This window comes from Chiloscyllium punctatum, chromosome 46, assembly GCF_047496795.1.
Source record: "Chiloscyllium punctatum isolate Juve2018m chromosome 46, sChiPun1.3, whole genome shotgun sequence".
Lineage (NCBI taxonomy): Eukaryota > Metazoa > Chordata > Chondrichthyes > Orectolobiformes > Hemiscylliidae > Chiloscyllium > Chiloscyllium punctatum.
In genome coordinates, this window is record NC_092784.1 from 54,266,106 (window position 1) to 54,292,192 (window position 26,087).

Here is a 26,087-nt window from a genome sequence, read left to right on the forward strand (position 1 = left end):
CCCTACACACACACACACTCCACTCCCCCCACACACACACACACTCCACTCCCTCCACACACACACTCACCCCCCCATACACACCCCCCACACACATTACACTCCACTCCCCCCCACAGACATACTCCTTCCCCCCTACACACACACACTCCACCCCCCCACACATACTCCACCCCTCCACACACACTCCACCCCCCCACACACACACACTCCACTCCCCCCACACACACTCCACTCCCCCCACACACACACTCCCCCCATACACACACTCCCCCCATACACACACTCCCCCCATACACACACTCCCCCACACACACACATTCCCCCCATACACACACACACACTCCCCCCCCCCCCCCACACACACACGCACACACAATTCCCCCACACACACACTCCCCCGTACACACACGCACACGCACACTCCCCCCCCCGACACACACACACACTCCCCCCCCCCCACACACACACACTCCACTCCCCCACACACACTCCAGTCCCCCCACACACACTCCACTCCCCCCCACACACACACTCCCCCCATACACACACATTCCCCCCACACACACACACACACACACTCCCCCCCCCCACACACACACACGCACACGCACACTCCCCCCCCGACACACACACACACTCCCCCACACACACACACACACACACCCCCCACACACACACACACCCCCCCACACACACACCCCCCCCACCCACACACACACACACACACCCCCCCCCACACCACACACACTCCCCCCCCCCACACACCACACACACACCCCCCCCACCACACACACACTCCCCCCCCACACACACACACACTCCCCCCCACACACACACACACACTCCCCCCCCCACACACACACACACTCCCCCCCCACACACACACACACCCCCCCTACACACACTCCCCCCACACAAACACACACACCTCCCCCCCCCACACACACACACACACTCCCCCCCCCACACACACACACACACACAATCCCCCCCACACACACACTCCACTCCCCCCCCCCCACACACACACACACACTCCCCCCCCCCACACACACACACACACTCCACTCCCCCCCCCCCACACACACACACACACACACACTCCCCCCCCCACACACACACACACACACACACTCCCCCCCCCACACACACACACACACACACACACACTCCCCCCCCCACACACACACACTCCCCCCCCACACACACACACTCCCCCCACACACACACACACTCCCCCCACACACACACACACTCCCCCCCCCACACACACACACACTCCCCCCACACACACACACACACTCCCCCCACACACACACACACTCCCACCCCACACACACACACTCCCCCCACACACACACACACACTCCCCCCCCACACACACACTCCCTCCACACAAACACACACACTCTCCCCCCCCACACACACCACACTCTCCCCCCCCACACACACACACTCTCCCCCCCCACACACACATACACACACACAATTCCCCCACACACACACACTCCCCCCACACACACACACACTCCCCCCTACACACACACACACACACTCCCCCCATACACACACACACACACACACTCCCCCCACACACACACACACACTCCACTCCCCACACACACACACACACACACTCCACTCCCTCCACACACACACTCGCCCCCCCCATACACTCCCCCACACACATTACACTCCACTCCCCCCACAGACATACTCCTTCCCCCCTACACACACACACTCCACCCCCCCACACATACTCCACCCCCCCACACACACTCCACCCCCCACACACACACACTCCACTCCCCCCACACACACACTCCTCTCCCCACACACACACACACACACACTCCTCCCCCCCCACACACACACACTCCTTCCCCCCCCACACACACACTCCTTCCCCCCCCCACACACACACACTCCTCCCCCCCCACACACACACACTCCTTCCCCCCCCACACACACACACTCCTTCCCCCCCACACACACACTCCTTCCCCCCCACACACACACTCCTTCCCCCCCCCACACACACACTCCTTCCCCCCCCCACACACACACTCCTTCCCCCCCCCACACACACACTCCTTCCCGCCCCACACACACACACACTCCTTCCCCCCCCCACACACACTCCTTCCCGCCCCACACACACACTCCTCCCCCCCCCCACACACACACACTCCCCCGACACACACACACTCCCCCCACACACACACACACTCCTTCCCCCCCCACACACACTCCTTCCCCCCCCACACACACACTCCCTCACACCCCCCACACACACACACTCCCTCCCCCCCCCACACACACTCCTTCCCCCTCCATACACACACTCCTCCCCCCCCACACACACACTCCTCCCCCCCCACACACACACACACACACACACTCCCTCCCCCCCCCACACACACTCCTTCCCCCTCCATACACACACTCCTCCCCCCCCACACACACACACACACACACACTCCTTCCCCCCCCCACACACACACTCCTTCCCGCCCCACACACACACTCCTCCCCCCCCCACACACACACTCCTCCCCCCCCACACACACACTCCTCCCCCCCCACACACACACACACTCCTCCCCCCCACACTCCTTCCCCCCCCACACTCCTCCCCCCCCCACACACACACACACACACACACTCCTCCCACCCACACACACACACACACTCCTCCCCCCCCCCACTCACACACACACACACACACACACTCCTCCCCCCCCCACTCACACACACACTCCTCCCCCCCCCACACACACACACACACTCCTTCCCCCCCCACACACACACTCCTCCCCGCCCCACACACACACTCCTCCCCCCCCCACTCACACACACACACACACACTCCTCCCCCCCCACTCACACACACACTCCTCCCCCCCCCACTCACACACACACTCCTCCCCCCCCCCACTCACACAGACACTACACCCTTCCCAACCCACAGTCCTCCACCCCAACCCACACACTCAAAATCCCCTCCCCACACACACCATATCCCACCCCAGCAGTGGGCCCCTCCCCCTGCACTCAGAGTTGGGTTGGGGAGGTGGGAAATGAGATGAATCAATTGTTTTATTTCCATGGGTTTTTTGAGCTTTTCCTCAGGGGCTCAGGTTTCATTTCTCACCAACGTATGGATTCAAGGAGTTGCCATTTGGGGAATTTTGAAGTAGAATTAGACAAATTATGTTAACCCTCTGTTAATTTAAATCACAACACACAAGGAAAGAGGCTCTTTCCTAAACACAATGACTTAAACTAGAACAAGACAATATGTATTGGCCTTTTTTTTCCCATGAAGTAACTGACACACACTTCTGCCCCCAAAACTTCATCACCCGAAACACACCTTCCATAGACTGGTGAAGTCACAGATAATAGATTTTTGTCGCTTATATAAACACCTGGAATATTTTAACCAGGCAGTTGTTTCCTTTCTCACTCCTCAGATGTCAATTTAACCAACTGACACAGTGTTCTCTATCATAGTTTCAACTACATTTTCTCCTGTAGCAGCTCCTGAAATTATGCAGTCTTAAACTTGAGATTCCACATTCATTTGCAGGGAAGCCATTACATCAGTGATTTCTCTTGTTTCTAATGAGCTGACTAATTTTTGGTCGACATGTTTAGAACTAGACACTCCCATTTTTTTTTAGCCTCTCTCACTCCCTCTTCCTTTGCAACCTCCCTCTACCCATAACGTCCTAATACCCTTCTTGGAGTTTATCTTTTAACCCCATTCCTCTTGCAACTTCCTTCTCCACCCCCTTTCAGCCTCCCTCTGCCCCAAAGCTCCCTAATGCCATTCTAGCAAACTAACTTTCTCAACCACCTATCTTGCAGCCTTCTCTCTCACCAGTAGACAACACCCCTTCTTGTGACAAAAAGGCACAGCTGTGCCAAAAATCCCTCAAGGGCCCAGCTCCAGGAAAAGGTCCCAAAACCCGTGTGAAAGCTGGCTCAGGCTTCCCCAGTGGCTCCTGCACAACCAGTCCTACCTGCTCACTGCTCCACCAATCACAACTTAGTTTAAGACCACCCTTGCCGCTGATAGGCTCACAATTGTGAGTCACAATTGTGAGCCTATCAGCAGCAAGTACTGAAGAGAGCCAGCCAGTGATCGGAAGTGCCGCTGCTCAGAAATTCTGTCCATTTTACATACAGGTGCATGCCATTTTCCTAGACATTCTGGGCTTTTTTGGGGGCAAATCCTCCCTCCTTGCTGGTGTATGTTCAGCCTTGCAGTGCAGCTGGAGGGGGATTTACAGCAAGAGGAAAGGATAAGGACATAGAGGGAATTTGAAAACAACGATGAGGATTTAAAAATTATGGCATTGCTCAACCAGGAACCAGTGCAGCTCAGTAAACATGAGGGAAGTGGACCTTGGTGAGAGTTAGCACACAGGCAGCTGTGATTTTGGAATGATTCGGAGATGCCAGTGTTGGACTGGGGTGTAGAAAGTTAAAAATCACAGAACACCAGGGTATAGTCCAACAGGTTTAATTGGAAGCACACTAGCTTTCAGAGCGACGCTCCTTCATCAGGTGATTCAATCACCTGATTTTTAACTTTGTGATTTTGGGAGATGTCAACTCAATCTTATGGTGGATAGAAAGTCGCAATAGTCATGTCTCGAGAGGTAATGTCGGCACAGGTGAGGATTTTAGCAGCAGGTACATATTTGAAAGGGATGTCACAGGTAGGCAGGGTGGTAAAGATAGCATTTGGCAAGTTTGCCTTCATTGGTCAGAACATCGAGGATAGGGGTTGGGACATCACGCTGAAGCTGGACAGGAAATTGCTAATGCTGCTTCTGGAATAACGTGCACAGCCATAGAGTCATAGAGTCATAGAGATGTACAGCATGGAAACAGACCCTTCGATCCAACCCATCCATGCTGACCAGATATCCCAACCCAATCTAGTCCCACCTGCCAGCACCCGGCCCATATTCCTCCAAACCCTTCCTATTCATATACCCATTCAAATGCCTCTTAAATGTTGCAACTCCAGGGAAGAGACTTTGTCTATTTATCCTATCAATGCCCCTCATAATTTTGTAAACCTTTGTAAGATCACCCCTCAGCCTCCGACGCGCCAGTGAAAACAGCCCCAGCCTGTTCAGCCTCTCCCTGTAGCTCAGATCCTCCAACCCTGGCAACATCCTTGTAAATCTTTTCTGAACCGTTTCAAGTTTCACATTATCTTTCCGATAGGAAGGAGACCACAATTGCACACAATATTCCAACGGTGGCCTAACCCATGTCCTGTACAGCCGCAACATGACCTCCCAACCTCTGTACTCAATACTCTGACCACTAAAGGAAAGCATACCAAACGCCGCCTTCACTATCCTATCTACGTGCGACTCCACTTTCAAGGAGCTATGACCTGCACTCCAAGGTCTCTTTGTTCAGTTCTTGTCGCCCTCAGGAAGGGTGTCATTAAATTGGAAAGGGTGCAGAAAATATTGACATGGATGTCACCGAGACAGGAGGGTCTGAGTGATAAAGACAGACTGAAAAGGTTGGGACTTTTTTTCCCTGGAGCGTTGGAGAATGACCTCATAGAGGTTTATAAAATCATGAGGGACACGTTTAGGGTGAAATGTATTTTTCCCAGAGGATATAGCATAGAACATTACAGCACAGTACAGGCCCTTCGGCCCTCGATGTTACACTGACCTATGAAACCAGTCTGAAGCCCATCTAACCTACATTATTCCATTATCATCCAAAGCAGTTAGGGGAATATGGGCCAAATGCTGGCAATGGGACTAGGTCAGTTTAGGATATCTGGTCAGCATGGATGGGTTGAACCAAAAAGTCTGTTTCCGTGCTGTTCATCTCTATGACTCTCAGACTTTATAATTAGACTTCAGTAATTGGCAGCTTCTCTTTCAAGGATATGCTGGACTGGTTAGGAATGTAGTGGATTATAGAAGAGGGTGATTTGATCAAATCGCACTCAATCCTGAGAGGTCATGACTGGGGAGAGTGTGCCCTCTTGTGGGAGAATCTGGAACTAGGGATCACTCCTGAAAAAGGAGTCAACCATCAAGGCAGAGGCATGGAGACAGTTTCTCTCTCAGAGGGTCATGCGTCTTTGGAACTCTCTTCCTGAAAAGAAGTGGAAACAGAGTCTTTGAATATATTTAAGGCAGCAGATGGTCCCCTAGTTCGGAGACTTCAAAACCAGACAATATAGATTTGAGGCGAGTGGGGAGAGATTTTAAATCGACCCGAGGGACAGAGGGTGGTGCGCATATTGAATGAACTGTCAGAGGAAGTGGTGGATGCAGGTATAGTTACAACATTTAAAAGACCCTTGGACAGGTACATGAATAGGAAAGGTTTCGAGGGATATAGAGCAAACACAGGCAAATGGGACTAGTTCAGGTTGGGAACCCTGATCGGCATGGACAAGTTGGACCAAAGGGTCTGTGTCCGAGCTGTACGACTCTATGACTCTAGACAGCCGTAGCATCACAGAGATCTACAGCCCCACTTGTCTCTGCCAGTCAAAAGCAACTACCACAAGAGCAAAGTCTAGTTTAATATTGGTATTTCTAGCAACCAGTTCAGAACAATACAAGTATCAACTTTAGCTTAAAAGCTTATACATTGGTACAGCAACAGATCACACTTCAAAGACATCCACAGAAACACAGACATAAAAAACAGGGAATCACTCCTTCCTGAAAGCAGTCAATGGTTTGGCTTCATCTTTCTGTGGCAGAGAACTCTACTGGCTCCCCACTCTCTAGGTGAAGACATTTCTCCCCATCTCAGTCCAAAATGGCCCACCTTGTATCCTTAGACCATGACTCCTGGTTCTGGACTCCCCTGTCATCAGGAACATCCTTCCTGCATTTTCCCTATTAGACTTTTATCGGCTTTCCCCTCAATTACTGAGATTTCCCCTCAATTACTCTAAATTCTAATGAATGTAGTCCTGGTCGATTCAATCTATCTTCCTACATCAGTCCTGCAGCATATCACATGATAAATTACTCTAAGGTGCCATTTCAGTTATGGCAGCCATTTTGTGAACAGGAAGATACCATAAATGCGTACTCCATCTGTGCCTGGTATTCCAAAAGGATTACCTTCCAACCTTCAAACAGAGCCATGGAAATCATCTTATCCAGCAGAACCACAGAAATAGACAGATAAGACCCAAGACCAGCACCTCTGACAATGTGGCACCGACCAGGTGGTCACTAACAGTAAACTGGACAGGGTGCAAAGGTTATTAAGTTGATGCTTCTTTTTCAACAGTTTACCTTGGTTTCAGCATCTCCAGACTCTCACTGAATTGGTTATTAAGAAACAAATCCATAGCTGACATACATTCATCCAGCGATGTCTTCAGGTCTACACTTGAAGAACTGCAAAATATAAATTGAAAAGAAGAAATTAGAATATTATTTACAGTTTACCTCCACCTTCCTGGTCCCCCGCTGGGGTACAAAACTATTTACACCAATATCCTCATGATAATGGACCTGTGTACTGCACCATGAACTTTCAGGACAACCTGTGCTCCCATTCGGCAATGTGTGAGGGGAAAGGTACAAACTATGGAGGTGCAGCTATCCCAGCACTCATTGCAGTTGTGAAAGTTCCCTATGTATACTTCCAACAAATTGCTTTCAGCTCACACCATAAATGACTGCAAGAGGGAAAAACAAAAGAAAATAGGAACGTTGGAACACCATTCGGGACAAAGCAGCCCGCTTGATTGGCATCATATCCATAAACATCCACTCTGTCCATCACCAAGGCTCAGTAGCAGCAGTGTGTACCACCTACAAGATGCACTGCAGAAATTCACCAAGGCTCCTTAGACAGGATTTCCCAAATTCACAAACACTCAAAGGACAAGGGCTCGGAACACCACCAGCTGCAAGTTCCCCTCCAAGTCACTCACCGCCCTGACTTGGAAATATATTGTTGTTCCTTCACTGTCGCTGGGTCAGTATCATGGAATTCCCTCCCTAACAGCATTGGGGATCAACCGACAGCACGTGGACTGCAACAGTTCAAGTCAGCAACTCAATAAATGCAGATCCAGTCAACAATGCCCACATCACACAAATGACAAAAAAAAATCTCCATTTGCTGCATCACCATATTATCAACCACCTTCATTCTACAAAGCTTTTACATTTGGTGTTACCTAGCCACTATCTTATTTAATGTCTTATTCAAACAATAAGCTCTTCGCTTTCACCAAAAATGCTTCATTTACAAAATTGCTACAAAAAAAAATTATCTCCATCTGAGTTTGAATTGGTTCTGTGTCAGCTAGTGTTCCGTTGTCCCAAGTCTTTGGAAATTCAAGTCGCACACCACGGGCTGACACAGAGATTGAGCACTGCAGTGTTAGCTGTTCTGATGGGAAACAATGCCAAGGCTTGTGACTGTCTGAGATGGAGGTAAATTGTAAGTGTGAATTATCTGGAAGTAGAGGGGAGAAAATCTTCCTGGCATCCTGTAGTCAATATCATAGAGTCCTGACAGTGTGGAAACAGGCCCTTCAGCCCAACAAGTCCACGCTGACCCTCTGAAGGGGTGCCCAAAGCTGGAAGCGAACCCAGGTCACTGTGAGGCAGCAGTGCTAACCACTAAGCCACCATGCTGCCCCAGCTCCCAGTCTCTCTCTAGTTATTCTTTTTTCCTTTAATACACTGAAAGAATCTTTTGGATTCACCCTAGTCTTCTTAACCAAGGCTATTTTTGTGCCCCCATTTCGCCCTCCTAACTTCCTTCTTCAGTAAACTCCTGTGTCCCCTTTATATCTCCGGGGATTCCCTTGATCCCAGCTGCCTGTACCTGAGCCATACCTTATTTTTACTTGCGGTAATTTCCCGAAATTTGCTGCACTCTGGAGCAGTTCCAAATCACATCTTTCAAAAAAGCTTGCTTGTCGGAGCTGGCTGTGTGCAAATCAGTCCTCACACCATAACACTGACTGCACTCCACAAAGTTCGTCATTGGGTAAAACTCTTTGAGACATTCTACTGTCATTAACGGTGTTATATAAATGCAAGTACATGTACACACACATGGATATACATACACATGTTGAGAGATACTCAACCACCAAAGTTATTTACTTAAAGAGAACATGTACTGTTTGTCTTATTACTAACTCAACCTACCCTGAGACAAGTTGCTAATTATAGGCAATAAAAATCTCCATACAATTTACCTGTGGTTTGCCTGTCTGTAATACTGTCAAACTGCTGCATCACACCACCTACTCCCACCTCATTAAGGAGGTGGAAAAAGATGAGAGAATAACATCACTTCACTTCTGCAAAGTCCTAGCACCTCCACAAATTCAGCAGTTCTGGAAGAATGCATACCGATGTCTACATTCTCTTGCAGTTTGGTTACGTGGTTAAGGAGTTGCCCTCGGACTCCTCATCATTGACACAGGACTCCATGAAGTCTCGTGGCTTCACGTCAAAAATGGGCAAGGAACTTTCCACACGGTTGATGAATCAGTGCTCCTCCATGTTGAACACCGCTGGAGGAAGCATGGAGAGTGACCAGGGTGCTACACGATAGTATCGATAAGGGAGACCAGTGCACAGTCCCTGTGGAGACAAAGCTCCGACTTTACACTGATAACTCCTACATTACATTGTTTGGCACTCTCACTGTCTCCATGAAACAGACTTTGGACAGAACTAGCAATTCAAGTCTTGGCCTCCATGAGACATTGTCATCCATCAGCAGCAGAACTGTACTTGAACCCAATCTGCAACCTCATGGCCTGGCATATCCCCGCTCTACAGTGACCATCAAGCCAGGGGATCAATCCTACTTCAATGGAGAGTGCAGGAGGGCTTGCCTGGAGCAGGAACAACTATTCCTAAAAATGAGATGTCTAGCTGGTGCAGCTACAAAACATGACTACAAGGGGTGAATTTAATCTGAGGTGGACACTAAACGGAAGTGCGAGAGACAACCAAACCTGAGCCAAAAGACGACAAATGCACCTCAGATTAATGAAAGCTGGTGTGTGGATCGTTGATGGTTGACTGCAAATTCTCCTATTTCCACCTCCAATATCCCATCCTCTGGCAAGCATCAGAACTCATGAAAGACATGGAGAGTTCAAACTCACTAAAGTCACACGTACTCGCCTCTCAAGAACTGACTTCACAGGAGTCTGCAACATGGAAAGAGGCCATTCAGCCCATCAAACCTGCACTGACTATCTGAAGACCATCCCACCCAGACACTCCCCTCCACTTCAGATTCAACAAGGTTAATCCATCCACCTGCACAGCCCTGGACACGCTGGGCAATTTCCTGTGGTCAATTCACATAACCTACATATCTTTAGATTGTGGAAGGAAGCCAGAGCACTCGGAGAAACCCACACAGACACAGGGAGAATGTGCAAACTCCACACAGCCTAACACCCAAGGCTGGAATCAAAACCAGTAGCCTGGTGCTGTCAGGCAGCAATGCTAACCACTGAGCTGTTGAACTGCTCAGTTAGACTGCAGATTATTAAAATAATTAAATTGATGGGATGTGGGCGTCACTGACCGAGAGGCTTTTGAAGATAGAAAAGCTAATTGTGTGACGGGACAATCAAGCACTAATGCAGAATAAAGCTCTCTTTACTTTGACCCAATAAATTCTCCAGCTCTCACTGTAACACAAACCCAAGCACCCCACCCCCAACCAAAAACACTATCACCTATTGACAATTCTTCATCTCAAATCAAAGTCAGGAGTCTGTGGTATACTCTCTACTCGGCTTAATGGATGCAGGTCCCAGAAGCTTGACACCATCCAGGGCAGAGAAGCCTACTCAATTGGCACCTCATCCACCACCTTTAACAGCCGGCACGGTGGCTCAGTGGTTAGCACTGCTGCCTCACACTGCCGGAGACCTGGGTTCGGTTCCTGCCTCGGGCAACTGTCAGTGTGGAGTTTGCACATTCTCCCCATGTCTGCGTGGGTTTCCTCCGGGTGCTCCGGTTTCCTCCCACAATGTGCAAAGATGTACAGGTCAGGGTGAATTGGCCGTGCTAAATTGCCTGCAGTGTTAGGTGCATTAGATTAGATTAGATTCCTTACAGTGTGGAAACAGGCCCTTCAGCCCAACAAGTCCACACCGCCCCGCCGAAGCGTAACCCACCCATACCCCTACATTTACCCCTTACCTAACACTACGGGCAATTTAGCATGGCCAATTCACCTGACCTGCACATCTTTGGACTGTGGGAGGAAACCGGAGCACCCGGAGGAAACCCACGCAGACACGGGGAGAATGTGCAAACTCCACACAGTCAGTCGCCTGAGGCGGGAATTGAACCCAGGTCTCTGGCGCTGTGAGGCAGCAGTACTAACCACTGTGCCACCGTGCCGCCAGTCAGATGGAAATGGGTCTGGGTGGGTTACTCTTCGGAGGGTCGGTGTGGACTTGTTGGGCCAAAGGGCCTGTTTCCACACTGTAGGGAATCTTTAAAAAAAACTCCCTCCATGACAGAGACAGCAGTGTGTTCCATCAACACCATGACCTTTACCCCTGGAAGGGCAATGGGCAGAAGGAGCATGTCAATATCCTCACTTAGTTCCCCGCCAAGTCACACACCACCCTGAATTTTATCTTTAATTTGAATTTTACTTTCTTTCACGAGTGTTGCTGAGGCCAGTGGAGAATATTCAACCACACTCCTGACTTTTACCCTGTAGATGATGGGAGAGATGAGGTGACTTTCTGCAGGATACCTAGCCTCTGGCCTGTTCTTGCATCCGCTACATGAAGTGTTTATCAACTCTCTGCTTTGGACAGGAGCCAGGAGAGGCCAAGGCATTGACAAATTAGGGGGAGACTGACTAGATGCAAGTTTTCCTTGAGATCTCTTTGGACCGGGTGAAAAGCAAGTCATCTTTCTCTGCTTAGGAAGGGTACGATAAACATTAGAGCAATTTTTCAAGAATAAATATTACACAACAGCTGGTCTTTTAGAACAACATTGCACCCCACCCTCATGTAAACATTAATGTGGGCTGTACAATCGGTTCAAAGGAAAATGGAATTAATCAAGTTCAATTTTTATTCCAATAGATTCTGGCAATGGAAACGAGGGCTGCAGAGATTACATCTCATCTGTTTTCTCGGGAGAAAAAGAAGATTGTAAGCCATTTGTCTTGATTAAAAATGACAAGTTGGCACCTCCTCTGTTGCCACTTATAGACCCAGACAGGTTTTCTAATGGTATATTTGGCAAGGACAGCCAAATCGCTGAGACAAACAGACCTTATCGCACTCAGGCCTCACTCACTGTTTATGCTGAGTTCACCGATCACAACAAAGGCAATTTTGCCACAGGAACCCCTCACCAAAGTCCAGAGAAGCAAAGAGGTCCCATGGTTTTAAATGGGGAGATCAGGATCAGGTTCAACTGTGACAGTCCAAAGGTCATACAGTGCTGCTGCCATCTAGAGAGGCTGCCATGGCAACATCACCAGATTATCAATCCTGAAATGTTCTGAGGACACAGTTTCACATCTCGCCATCACAATTGGCACTTTTTAAATTCAATTAGTAAAATTTGGACTTTAAAGCTACTCCCAATTGACAACTAACAGACCCATCTTGTTCACTACTGTCCCTCAGGGAGACAAATCGGCCATCTTTACCTGGTCAGGCCTACAATGTGAAGGTAGGCCTACATATCCACAGATATGTGTTAGCCTTTAACTAGCTTCCAGTGGCCTAACAGGGAAGGGCCACAAATACTGGTTTATAGTCAATGAAAGAACTCAAAAAAAAGGTTGACATCAGGCAAAATACCAGAAGATGTTGGGAACTTGAAGCAAGTGGCAGAAGTTCCCAGTGGCTCACACAACGTCTGTGGTTAGAGGGGAAAGAAAGAGACGTTTCCAGATGACGACCTTGTGTTAGAGAACTAGAAAAAAGCCAGGGGTTTTAGGACAAAGTAACCTCGAGGAGATTTGGAGACTTTAAGAGAGAGCTCAGATGTGATGCTCTTTCATGGCAAGTTCTTTGGTCAGTGGCCACCAATTGGTTTAGCAAGTTTTGAGAAGATTTGTAGCTCAGGTTGAGGTTCTACATCCAGAACCAATTGGTTTAGCCTACTGCAAGGGGCCCAGAGTCACATGTAGGCTACGCCAGGAAAGGTCTGAAGTTCACCTTCGCTGAAGGGGCATTAGCAAACAGATGAGCTTTTACAATGATCAGCGATAGTTGTCGTGGTCACCTTTACTGAGGCTAAAGCTGAAAATGTGTTGTCGGAAAAGCGCAGCAGGTCAGGCAGCATCCAAGGAGCAGGAGAATCAATGTCTCAGGCATGAGCCCTTCTTCAGGAATGGGCTGAATTTACTGAGGCTAGCCTTAAATTCCACCCGTACTAATTGAATTCAAATTCAACCAGTTTTGACAATCAGAGTTGAGCCGAATCCTCCAGGTACTGAAAAGGAATGACACAATCCAGGTCAAAACAATCCACTCCAACTGGCATCCTACGTACCACCTTTGAGGAAAGACATTCTGGATTTGAGGAAAGACATTCTGGCTATTGAGGGAGTGCAGCGTAGGTTCACAAGGTCAATTCCTGGAATGGCAGGATTGCCTTACACGGAAAGACTGAAGCGACTGGGCTTGTATACCCTTGAGTTTAGAAGTCTGAGAGGGGATCTGATTGAAACGTATAGGATTATGAAAGGACTGGACACTCTGGCAGGAGGAAACATATTTCCGTTGATGGGGGAGTGCCGAACCAGAGGACACAACTTAAAAATAGGGGGTAGACCATTTAGGACAGAGATGAGGAGAAACTACTTCACCCAGAGAGTGGTGGCTGTGTAGAATGCTCTGCCCCAGAGGGCAGTGGAGGCCCAGTCTCTGGATTCATTTAAGAAAGAATTGGATAGAGCTCTTAAAGATAGTGGAGTCAAGGGTTATGGAGATAAGGCTGGAACAGGATACTGATTGGGAATGATCAGCCATGATCATATTGAATGGCGGTGCAGGCTCGAAGGGCTGAATGGCCTACTCCTGCATCTATTATCTATTCCTATTCTATTAACATTCACTCTCTTCACTACCAATCCAAAATCAAGGTGCACTGCAGCAACTCACCAAAGCTACATGGACAGCATCTTCCAAACTCTCAATCTCTGACCCAGACAAAGATGCCTAACTCCCACGAAAGAGTATTACAAAGCTGGATCAGATGTGGAAACACAAATGGAGTAATGACCCTTGAGTCTTGAGTTCCTGGTGAAATGTGACACAATTTGGAATAGTCCCAACAGCATTTTTACTTAGCTCTTCACATTAACTCTTAAGTGGAGTCATTACTGCTTTTGCTATGCTGCATAGGAAGATCCCATACAGAGTAAGGGAAACAAATGACCTTGTTAAACTGTTTCTGGAAACTACTTTCTTCCCACAGTTTCCAGGCCCATGGCAACAGAATAATAAAAAAAACATCGCTCACTTCAGCAGCTCGAAATATCTTCTGTGAAGATCTAAATCGGAGCTTTATAGGAAAGTGTGCCAGCTAATAAAACGATCACATGGCTGGGACTTAACAAGACAGCAACACAATCACTGGGCAGTCACAAAGTCGCAAGTGCCATTCACATGAGAATGAGCTAATGTGGGTTAGAAACAGGCAGTAGGGACTGAGGCAGCTCTGGTAGTTTGTAATAAATACCCTGAGCTTTAGGTCACAAAGCAGACTAACATTGGAGGACAAAGTTAAAAATCACACAACACTAGGTTACAGTCCAACAGGTTTATTAGGAAGCACTAGCCTTCAGAGCGCTGCTCCTTCAGGTGGTTGTGAAGCAAGACCATAAGGCACAGAATTTATAGTAACAGATTACAGTGTCATGCAAGTAAAATGATATATTGAATAAACCTGGATTGTTGTTAAGTCTTTCACCTTTTGGAATGGGTTGCAGGTTTTGGTTCATTAATATGTAAATCCAGAACTTCTTTTAAATCACATTCTTGAGATAACTTAAGGTTTTATTTTTAAAGAAACATCCTAAAAGATGTAACAACAATCTAGGTTTGTTCAATATATGATTTCAGTTGCATGACACTGTAATCCTTTGCTGTAAGTTCTGTGTCTTCTGCCACCAAGAAGCAGCACTCCGAAGGCTAGTGCTTCCAAATAAACCTGTTGGACTATAACCTGGTGTTGTGTGATTTTTAACTTTGTCCACCCCAGTCCAACACCAGCATCTCCACATCATAACATTGGAGGAGCAGAAAAATCCCAAAAACAGCAATGTGTTAATCGGCAGATTAATTTGTCCCTTTAAGGAATAAACATTGCTCAAGATACCTGGAGAACTCCCTACTCTTCAAATGGCAGTGTGGAATACTAACCTATCAGGTGTGACTTGGAGAGTTAATTAGAGCAGCAGTAAGCCATTCAGCCCTTCAATCCTGCTCTGTTGTTCAACAGGGTTATAGCTGATCATCCAACTCTGTTTCCTGTTCCTGCTCTCTCCCCCATACCCTTTGATCCATTTAACCCCAAGACCTGCATCTAACTCCTTCTTGAAAGCATTAATGTTTTGGCCTCAATTGCTTTCTGTGGCAGAGAAGTGTCTCCAAGCTCACCACTTTCTGGGTGAATTTCTCCTCATCACTTGCTTCAGAGTCAGACGTTTGCAGGTTCAAGACCCACTACAAGCCTCCACCTTCCAAGTACTGTCGAAGGTGCAGACGTTTTTGACTAGAGGCTAAATCGAGGCCCCAATCGCCTGTCTTGATGAACGCTAAAGATCCCGGGGTGCAATTTTGAAGAACAGCAGAAGCGGTCTCTCTGGTGTGCTGGCTTATATTTACCCTCAATTAACATCACAATAAAGGTCACATGACCTGGTCATTATCATATTGTTGTTTGTGGGCGCTTCCTGTGCATAACATGCCAGCTGTGTTTCCTCCATTGTGATGTCCTTTAAGGAAGGTAATCTGCTGCCTTTACCTTATTAGGGCTCCACGTGGCTCCAGCCCCACATTAGTACGGTTGACCCTTGACTCGGGTCAGGCAATAAATGTCAGCCTAGCTAGCAACTCCCACGCCACCAGCCTTAGGTGACTGCCTGTGTGGAGTTTGCACATTCTCCCTGTGTCTGCGTGGGTTTCCTCCGGGTGCTCCGGTTTCCTCCCACCGTCCAAAGATGCGCAGATCAGGCAAGTTGGCCATGCTAAATTGCCCATAGTGTTAGGAGCAATAGTCGGAGGGAAATGGGTCTGGGTGGGTTACTCTTCGGAGGGTCGGTGTGGACTTGTTGGGCCGAAGGGCCTGTTTCCACACTGTAGGGAATCTAATCTAATCTAATAACGGAATAAAACAAAAGTGACTGCACCTCAAAATGGTCACCAATTGTGCGATTTAAATGCAAATCTTCCCTTTTCCAGTATTAGACTCAAAGTTCAACAGCACAGAAAAAGGCCCTTTGGCCCATTACGTCAAAAATAACCACCTAACTATTCTGGGTTGGAAGGTCTGTTATTCTGAACATCAAATTTCTGTTTTCGAATGTATTTCTACGATCTGCAATGCTGGACTTCTTATTCTTTATTTTTCTAAGTATTGTAAGAATTTGTACTTCAGAACCTGGGTGACTTGTAAACTTTTCACTGTACTCATTTGAGTACACGTGACAGTCAAGCTAATTCTAATTCTACATTATAATCCGATTTTTCAGGGCTTGACCCATAACCCAGCCTATCTAGCTCAGTCGGCAGAGCATGAGACTCTTAACCTCAGAGCCATGGGTTTGAGCCCCATTCTGGGTGCTTCCATTTTGGGGCTGCATGGTGGCTCAGTGGTTAGCACTGCTGCCTCACACCACCAGGGACCCGGGTTCGATTCCAGCCTCAGGCGACTGTCTTTATGGAGTTTGCCCATGTCTGCGTGGGTTTCCTATGCGTGCTCCTGCTTCCTCCCAAAATCCAAAGAGGTGCATTAGTCAGGGTAAACGTAAATGTAAAGTAATAAGGTGGGGGAATGGGTCTGGGTGAGTTACTCTTCGGAGGGTTAGTGTGGACTTGTTGGGCCGAAGGGCCTGTTTCCACACTGTAGGGATTCTATGATTCTAAGTAATCTTGCAGGCCTTGGTATTACAAGTGCACATCTAAATAATTCCTACCTCTACCACCCTGACAGGCAGAGAGTTCCAGATCCCCATCACCCTCTGGGATGAAAAAGCTTTTCCTAACATCTCCTCTAAACCTCCTGCCCCTTACCTTAAATCTATTCCCCTGGTCATTAATCGCCTCCGTCAAGGGAAAAGGTTTTTTCCTGTCTTTGCCCCTCATCATTTTCTATATCTCAATCATGTCCCCTATCAGTCTCCAAGGAAAACAACTGCAGTGTGTCCAATCTCTCTTCATAACTGAAACACTCCAGTCAAGGCAACATCCTGATAAATCACCTCTGCACCCTCTCCAATGCCATCACATCCCTCCTCTGATGCGGATTCCAGACCTGCACACAACACCATATCTGTGAGAGGGGCGGCACGGGTGGCTCAGTGGTTAGCACTGCTGCCTCACAGCACCAGGGACCCGGGTTCAATTCCTGCCCCCGGTGACTGCCTGTGTGGAGTTTGCACGCTCTCCCCGTGTCTGCGTGGGTTTCCTCTGGGTGCTCCCGTTTCCTCCCACAGTCCAAAGATATGCAGGTCAGGTGAATTGGCCATGCTAAACTGCCCATAGTGTTAGACGCATTAGTCAAGGATAAATATGGGGAATGAGTCTCGGTGGGTTACTCTTCGGAGGTTTGGTATGGACCTGTTGGGCTGAAGGGCCTGTTTCCACACTGTAGGGAATGGAATGGAAAGTGGAGACCTGGCCCATCATTAATACAGTTCCAGCATCACCTTCCTGCTTTTAGTCCTCTCATCAGGCAAATGGGGTCCTCAGTTTAAAAAGCCTTACCCCCAACATAATATCTGCACCAATGCAGCACTCTCTCGGGGCTGTGAAACAACGTGAAGTGTCAGGCAACTGTATCAGTGCTTTCCACTGAATTAGCTAAAGAAGGGGCATCCTACGTACAATTACTAACATGGACAGAAACATTCTCACACGGTGAGCTTGCGTGGTTTGTACTATCCGTAGCACACCAATGTGTGACATGGGTCAAGATCTGCAGCTGGCCTAGGATTTCCTGTGTCTGTGCAATGCCCTCTCAGGGTCTCACAGTAAACCAAGTGGGGTTCAGATGGGCCCCCTCCAAACCAACCACCTCTTCCACCTAGAAGGACAAGGTGGCAGTCACACTGAGACACCGCCCCCTGCAGGTTCCCCTCTCAGCCAAACACCATCCCGACTTGGAAATCTATCACCGTTCCTTCAGTGTCGCTGGGTCAAAGTCCTGGAATTCCCTCCCGACAGCATTGTGGCTGCACCCGGAGCACACTGCAGTGGTTTAGGAAGGCAGCTCCCCCCCACCTTCTCCAGCGGGGTTAAGGGATGGGTATTTATACTGAGCTTTTCACAACCACCAAATGTCCCAAAGCATTTTACAGGCAGTGAGTCATCTGCTAGAATGTTGGGAATGCTGCAGGGAATTTGCACACAGACGGAAGTGGGTACTGCAGATGTCGGATAATAAAGTCAAGATTAGAGTGGAGCTGGAAAAGCACAGCAGGTCAGGCAGCATCCGAGGAGCAGGAAAATTGAAGTTTCGGGCAAAAGCCCTTCATAAGGAATGACAAGGCGGTGTCTCTGTGAAATTTGCACACAACAAGCTATCACCAACTGCAGCGTTTAACAACCAGATCATCTGCTGCATTGGGTTGTTGACTGAGGGATAACATTTGGCCAGAACTCCTCTACTCTTCTTCAGAACAGCAGCAAGAGATCCTTTACAGCCATGAATGCAGGGCAACAGAATCTCAGTTTAGCATCTCATCTGGAAGACAGCACTTCAGACAGCGTAGCACTCCCTCTGAACAGCATTAGAGGGTCAACTTTTGTGCTCAAATGCCCAGCCTGGTCCTGGAGCCTCTGAGCTGAGCTTTGGCAAAATGCAGTCACACCGAGTGAATCCTTGCCCATACATGGAGCAGATCGCTTTCTAGCTCAGACTCAAAGTCCAAATGCAGTCTCTTCCATCAATAAACCCCTTCATCGCCCCCAATTCCCGATCTTCACCTCAAATCCACAGTGAGCCAACCACACAATCCACCAGCAAAGTGTTAGTCTGATTCATGTGATGTTGCTGGGAGAGAAAGAACGTTGACCAAGAAGGAATCCTTGCAGATTTCACGCAGTGTTGCACAAAGTTTAACAATCCAACGGCCACAGGTAGAGGAGCTTCATTTTCACAATCCAACTGACGGAGAGCATACTGTACTCTGCAGCCCTGTCAAAGCATCAGCCACAATGCTTTCACAGGCCCCTTTATGTCCTTTATCACCACCCTGGCTTCCTTTAACATTGTAACACAAGTCAGACAAAACTCATCCATAAAAATGCAGCTCAAAAACTGTCTACTGCTTTATCGCGAAGCTGAGTGAATCCACTTTTATTTGGCTTCCCTCCCAGCGGCCTCTCGAGCCCACTCCCTCAGCTCCTGGCTAATGAATATGAGCTCCCAGCAAAATGTTCTCACTCAAATGTGAAACTTGTGGGTTCACACCCCATTCCCAAGACTTGAGCAGGTCATCCATTGTGACACTCCAACGCCACTGTGAGGGAATGCTGCATTGTCACAGATGCCTATTTGTTTTGGTTGGAATATTAAACCCTCAGCTTCTGATATCTCAGGTGGACGAGGACAACCCCATGGTACATTGAGATGAACATGGACTCCTCTTAGTGGCTAAACCTTCTCTCATCAACATCAACAGAGATTCTCAGATCATTCATTTTTTTGCTTGTGGCATCTTCCTTTGCACAGAACTGACACCACCAGGACCAAGGTTTGTATTGTCATGATCCACTGTGTCTTGAACTTTCAACCAACACATTCAAAGACTGGGCACAGTCAGCATGGACGAGTTGGACCGAAGGGTCTGTTTCCGTGCTGTACAACTCTATATGACGGTCTCAAACCCACAAGGTGTTAAACACACCACACCACATCACATGATATTGGAAGCAACATGAACACATCCTTTTTTTTGATAAAAGAGACTTGAATTTGTTGATTTTTTTTAAACCATCAGCTTGAAGCTGCTCCTAGTTAATTCGGCCAATAGATCAGCAGTCAGAAAGCCCAACCACAAACTAGCCACAAGTCGCCAAACAACCAAGGTAATTACAACACTACCTTGAAAGTGCAGATCCACCCCAATAGAGAGAAGGGCTCAGCCCAACTTATTCCAGCTTCAGTTTCACCCCTGAACCAAACTGCTGGATATTCGAAAACAGGCCTCACAACCCACAGAGAATCCTTTGTTTTACAAACCTCACTCCAACTTTAAAACATCAACACCATCCAAAAGACTACAGTGGGAAACTAGAAACATACATCAGAGAGTACAAAAACTATGACCTGTAATAACAAACTACCTTCATCCATATCGGACACATACGAGTGTGTGAGTGAGTCTGTGAGACGTGTCCACTTTGGTGTCAATGTGTGGGAATAAATTACCCTTATTTTAAACTCACAAAAGCTTGCTGCTGTTTTCATACAATTGAAATACATATTCAAAGGGATAAGACAACACATAACTTTGATACAAAGGATCCCAATCGTGGGTAATAAGAAACCATCTAAATTCTGTCCATAATAAATCATTAAAGTGGCTCTCTCAATGTTCTAAAATACACAACATATAGGCTAAGTGGAAAGTAACTTTCATACGATCAGGCAATTCCCAATAAAGGTCAGACACGCATTAATGCTGTGCCTTCATGTCTCCAAAAGCGCTTCCTTAACTGTAAAGCAGTGAAGTGTTGTTACTGTCATTACATAGGAAACGTGGCAACCGATTTGCACACAATAATCTCCTATGTACAACAAAGAGATAATGAGCAAAACATTTGTTTTAGGTGTTGGCTAAAGCATCGATACACATCAGGATCCAAATAGTCACTTTGAAATAGCAACTATTGTATTCACTTTATTGGGTTTAGTCTGAAAGGAGGCTCTTCTGACATTGAACTCAGGCTTTGGCTGAGGATTTTAAGTCTCTGAAGTAACCCTCATAGAATCATAGAACCCCTACAGTGTGGAAACAGGCCATTTGGCCGAACAAGTTCACACCGACCCTCCAAAGTGTTTCCCACCCAGATTCATTCCCCTACTCTATTACTCTACATTTCCCATGACTAATGCACCTAACCTACACACCCCTGAACACTACGGGCAATTTAGCATGGCCAGTTCACTTAACCTGCACATCTTTGGAATGTGGGAGGAAACTGGAGCAGCCGGAGGAAACCCACGCAGACACGGGGAGAATGTGCAAACTCCACACAGAGTCACCTGAGGCTGGAATCGAACCCAGGTCCCTGGCGCTGTGAGGCAGCAGTGAACCACTGTGCCTTGACCCTGCATCCTCAGGAATGCATGTGCTATCAACTGCTTCAATACAAGATACCTGAGATGAGAAAATCCAAGCACTTTCCCTTTCATGCAAAAGTGCCACCATCATTGAATCACCTCCTTAACTCACTAAATCCCCTTCCAACAGCTACAAGCCACAGTCTGGAGTACGGCTGAATACACCCTTTAACACTGAAGGAATACAGCGCTGTGCAGATCAGAGCAGTGCAGAGTATGCAGGTTCAGCAAATGAGTAGGAAGGAAAATCAAATGTTTAATGCAAGGCAAACAGAATATCAAAATAGGGATTTTTTTTTTCTACAATTGTACAGAGCATTGGGGAAATCAAATCTGGAGTACTGTGTAGAGTTCCTATCTCCTTACTTAAGAAAGGATTTAATTGTAGCAGCTTAGAGAAGGTTTGTTGCTTTGAATCCTGGGACAAATGGATTGTTCTAATGAGATAGCTGGGTCTGTACCCATTGTAGCTTAGAAGAGTGAGAGATATTGAAACATGCAAGACAGGGTAAGCACAGGAAGGATGTTCCCAATCATCGGAGACTCCAGAACTAGGGGTCACAATCGAAGGCTAAATAGGAATGAGATGAAGAAAACTCAGAGAGTGGGGGAGCCTGTGGAATTCTCCGCTACAGAAAGCAGTTGAGGCCAAAACATTGAATGCTTTCAAGAAGGACTCAGATATAGTTCTCGGGGCTAGAGGAGTCAAAGGTGTGAGGTGAAAGCAGAAACAGGGGACTGGGCTGGATGATCAGCCATGATCCTACTGAATGGCAGAAGCAGACTCTAAGGGCCGAATGGCCTACTCCTGTTCTTATTTTCTATGTTTCTGTATTAAAATCCTGAGGGGACTTGACAGGTTGGTTTCTGAAAGGATGTGCCGCACTGTGGGGGAGATTAGAAGACAGAGTTTTAGGGAAAAAATGTTATGACAGGGCAGAGGAAAGCTGAGTGTATTTCTTCTGTGGTGTTTTCCTTACGGAACAGCGGAGGTTGGCTTATGGAGTATTTTCCAATGCTGGCTTAGAGGGATTCCTGATTGACAGAGAGTTAAAGGCTATAGGGAGTGAACAGGATAATGGAATTGAGCCCACAATGGGGAGGCAACAGCCGAGTGGTATTATCACTGGATTATTAGCTTGAACTTGAATCCTGCCTTGGCAGATGGTGAAATCCGAATTCAAGTTGGAGAAAGTAATCTGGAATTAAAAGTCTAATGATGACTATGCAACCATTGATGACTGTCTGGGGACAAACTGACCTGGTTCCCTTTGGGGAAGGACATCTTACCTGGTCTGGCCTACGTGTGACTCCAGACCCACAGCAATGTGGTTGATTCTTAACTGCCCTCTGGGCAATTAGGGACAGGCAATAACTGCTGACCCTAGTCAGTGACACCCATAAACTGTGAATGAATTAAAAATAAATCAGATCAGCCATGATCTTATCAAACATCAGATGATCAATGGCCCAATTACTGCAATCATTTCTATGTTCACATGCATCGCAAGCCCCCCAGCCTGAACTTTAATCAGTCAATGTCTCCACCGTGGTGCTGTGTACTATGCTCTGCAGCTTCCTACAAAGTTCTGACCTCTCCCAACCAGAGGGAGAGAGCACGTGCAGTAGGCACCACCTCAAGTTCCCTTCCAGTCCATACACCATCTCAATTTGGGAGACCTGTTTTTTCAATGTTATTGGAACTCTCCATCTCATCCACAGCAGTAGTAACCAGCATTCAAATGACTGAGCAATAAATAGCAGTGTGGGGAGATTAAGTTTCTGTTTTGAAAGACACAGTCTCGTCACCTTCCCTTAAAATCGGATGCTACATAAATGCAAGAGCTCCCTTCTTACAACAGATTCCCATTTTCTCTCCAGGTAGTTGGCAGGTGCAGCTATGTGGTAGCTAAAATTACTGGCTGTATCACATTTATGTCCAAGGATTGCTGTACACTTTTTACTCCAACCTTATGATTTTCACTGCTCTGACATTAAGCTCTCGAGTTCCCTCCCTGTATTTTCAACCTCTGCCTGATTCTGTTTAAGATTTTGTTGGTCACATTTCCCAGACTCGATACTAGCAAACAAAGAGATTTTGTGACACAGCAGTTACCACCTCTGCCTCTGAACCAGAAAGTCCATGGTTCAAGTCCCATGCCAGGACTTGACAGCCAAGGAACCTGTGGCCAAACAAAGCCGCAAATCCTTCCAACGGCGAGCAGGAAGAGCCAGAGAGATTCCAGGTTGATCCTGTGATGGGAAGAAACTGTGGCCTCTCCCATCACTGTCCCCAGATCCAAGGTACAACGTGCATGTCACCACTGGATGCCACCCTCTCCAGAGTGAATCGCAACATGCCAACACCATCCATAGTCAGTGCCAGGCTGCCAGTTGGCATTCTTGTGAAGTGCCAGTTGGTGTCAAAAGGTGCTATATGAATGCAAGCCTGCTACATGGAGCACTTTCACCTCCTGCCATCCTGATAACAGCTGGGGGGGGGGGGGGAGGGGGGTAGAAAACAGGAACAAATTCAACCATTCCCCCACCCCACTTGAAAAACCATAAGAACCAGAACATAATGGGGCCATTCGGCCCATCGGGTCTGTCAGCCATCCTCAGATACTTGCCTGCCCTTTCCCCACACTACCCTCGATTCCCTCACTAATGAAACATCCATCACCCTCAGCCTTGAATGCCCTTGACCCCCCCCCCCTCCCCCTCCCCCACCAGCCTCTACAGTCCTTTGCGGTCAAGAAATCCACATGTTCACAACCCTCAATGTCCTCCTCATCACTGACCTGGAAAAGGGTGACCCTTTGTTCTGAGATTAGATTAGATTCCCTACAGTGTGGAAAACAGGCCTTTTGGCCCAACCAGTCCACACCGACCCTCTGAAGGGTAACCCACCCAGACCCATTTCCCTCTGGCCAATGCACCCTGAGCTGCATATCTTTGGATTGTGGGAGGAAACCAGAGCACCCAGAGGAAACCCACACAGACACGGGGAGAATGCGCAAACTCCACACAGACAGTCGACCGAGGCTGGAATCAAACCTGGGTCCTTGGCGCTGTGAGGCAGCAGTGCTAACCACCGAGCCATCTGCCACCAGATCGCACCCTGTCCCACAAAGGGGAAGAATCTCTCTGCCTGTACCCTGTCAAGGAACCCACAGAAAGACCATGGAATTCGTCCTGAGTAACTTTCTGCGAACACGTCTTTGGTATTTGAGATACAAGGGGTGACCATCAGGTTAAACTCAGCACCAGTCCTGTCTCTCTCTCACATACACACACTAATGAAAGATTGCCTGTGTGGAGTTTGCACATTCTCCCCGTGTCTGCGTGGGTTTCCTCCGGGTGTTCTGGTTTCCCCCCACAGTGCCGGTCTGGCGAATTGGCCATGCTAAATTGCCCATAGTGTTAAGTGTGTTAATCAGAGGGCTACTCTTTGGAGGGTTGGTGTGGACAGGTTGGGCTGAAGGGCCTGTTTCCACACTGTAGGGAATCTAATAATAAAAAAAACTGGGCCCTAGAGTTTCCTGGGATTATGGCGACTCAACCTTATACCTGTTGTACACAGGAATTGCTACATCAGCCTTTCAAAGTGGGATGGGCGGGGGGGGGGTGCTGTAGGTAGCAACTGGTAACCCCCAACAGGATAGAAAAGGACCATCGTGCCAGAGTGGTTTAGTCAGGACCCCGGTGACCTTTATTCCAAGATGATTCCATTCTGCTGATTAAAAGTGCCACGTTTGCATCCACCCAGAGAATTTCTGTTTCTCCCGAAATGGAACCAGCTGAAATTCTGACCCGAAACAATTTGCAAGCGACTTCACTCTGATGGCAGCAAGTGAGGTGAGGGCTCAGGGACTGTGAGACTGAAGGAAGTTTCCATGATTCTGCTTCTCTCCTGTTATACTTGCCTCCCGGGTGGGGACTCCCTGCAGTTTGCCATTTGCAGACGCTCCAGTTAACGTCGAGGCGAAAGTGATTTCTGAACCAGGAATCCGGGCTGTTCGGGGTCGGTGTGTGCTGGTCCGAAGGGTGGAGGAGGAGGAGGAGGAGAGGAGGATGGAGAGACGGTGCCCCGCCAACTTTTCCCTGCAGCTCCTCCCGGGCAATGAACGCAGCCCAGAAAATATATCCAACCTTCCCCCACTCCACCGCAGTTGCAACTTGCTCGCTCTCCCAGAGAACTGTCTGTCTCTTAAGGGAGGTAACGACGGCCGCCTGTCGCTGCAAACAGCATCTCCAAACCCCTACACCCACAGATTCCACCCCCCGCCCCCCTCAACCTGTTTCAAAAGCGGCCTCTTTTGAATCTCTGTATCCCTCATCCGCGTCTCTTGTTCATTATTTCAGCATTGCTCACAGACAATGGGAATTAGGGGGGAACCAGTCTGCTCTGATTGGAGTCCTAACACTCCAGGGAGGCGTCCTCAGGCGAGGTAATTCCTGATCAAAGTCGAGAGTGTGTGTGTGTGTGTGTGGTGCTGGAAA

At 48.1% G+C, this 26,087-nt stretch overlaps 1 protein-coding gene across 1 annotated transcript in view; it reads right to left on the reverse strand.

Moving 5' to 3' along the window:
• Window positions 1–25,827, reverse strand: part of LOC140468062 (tetratricopeptide repeat protein 39A) — a 113,580-nt gene extending 87,753 nt beyond the window's left edge. Inside the window, exons 1-2 of the mRNA XM_072564248.1 lie at window positions 25,511–25,827; window positions 7,320–7,424 (exon numbers count right to left, since the gene is read on the reverse strand). Coding sequence (XP_072420349.1) covers window positions 7,320–7,424; window positions 25,511–25,542 — 137 coding nt within the window. The 5' untranslated portion in view covers window positions 25,543–25,827. The remainder of the gene's footprint in view (window positions 1–7,319; window positions 7,425–25,510) is intronic.
• Between the last annotated feature and the right edge of the window lie 260 nt (window positions 25,828–26,087).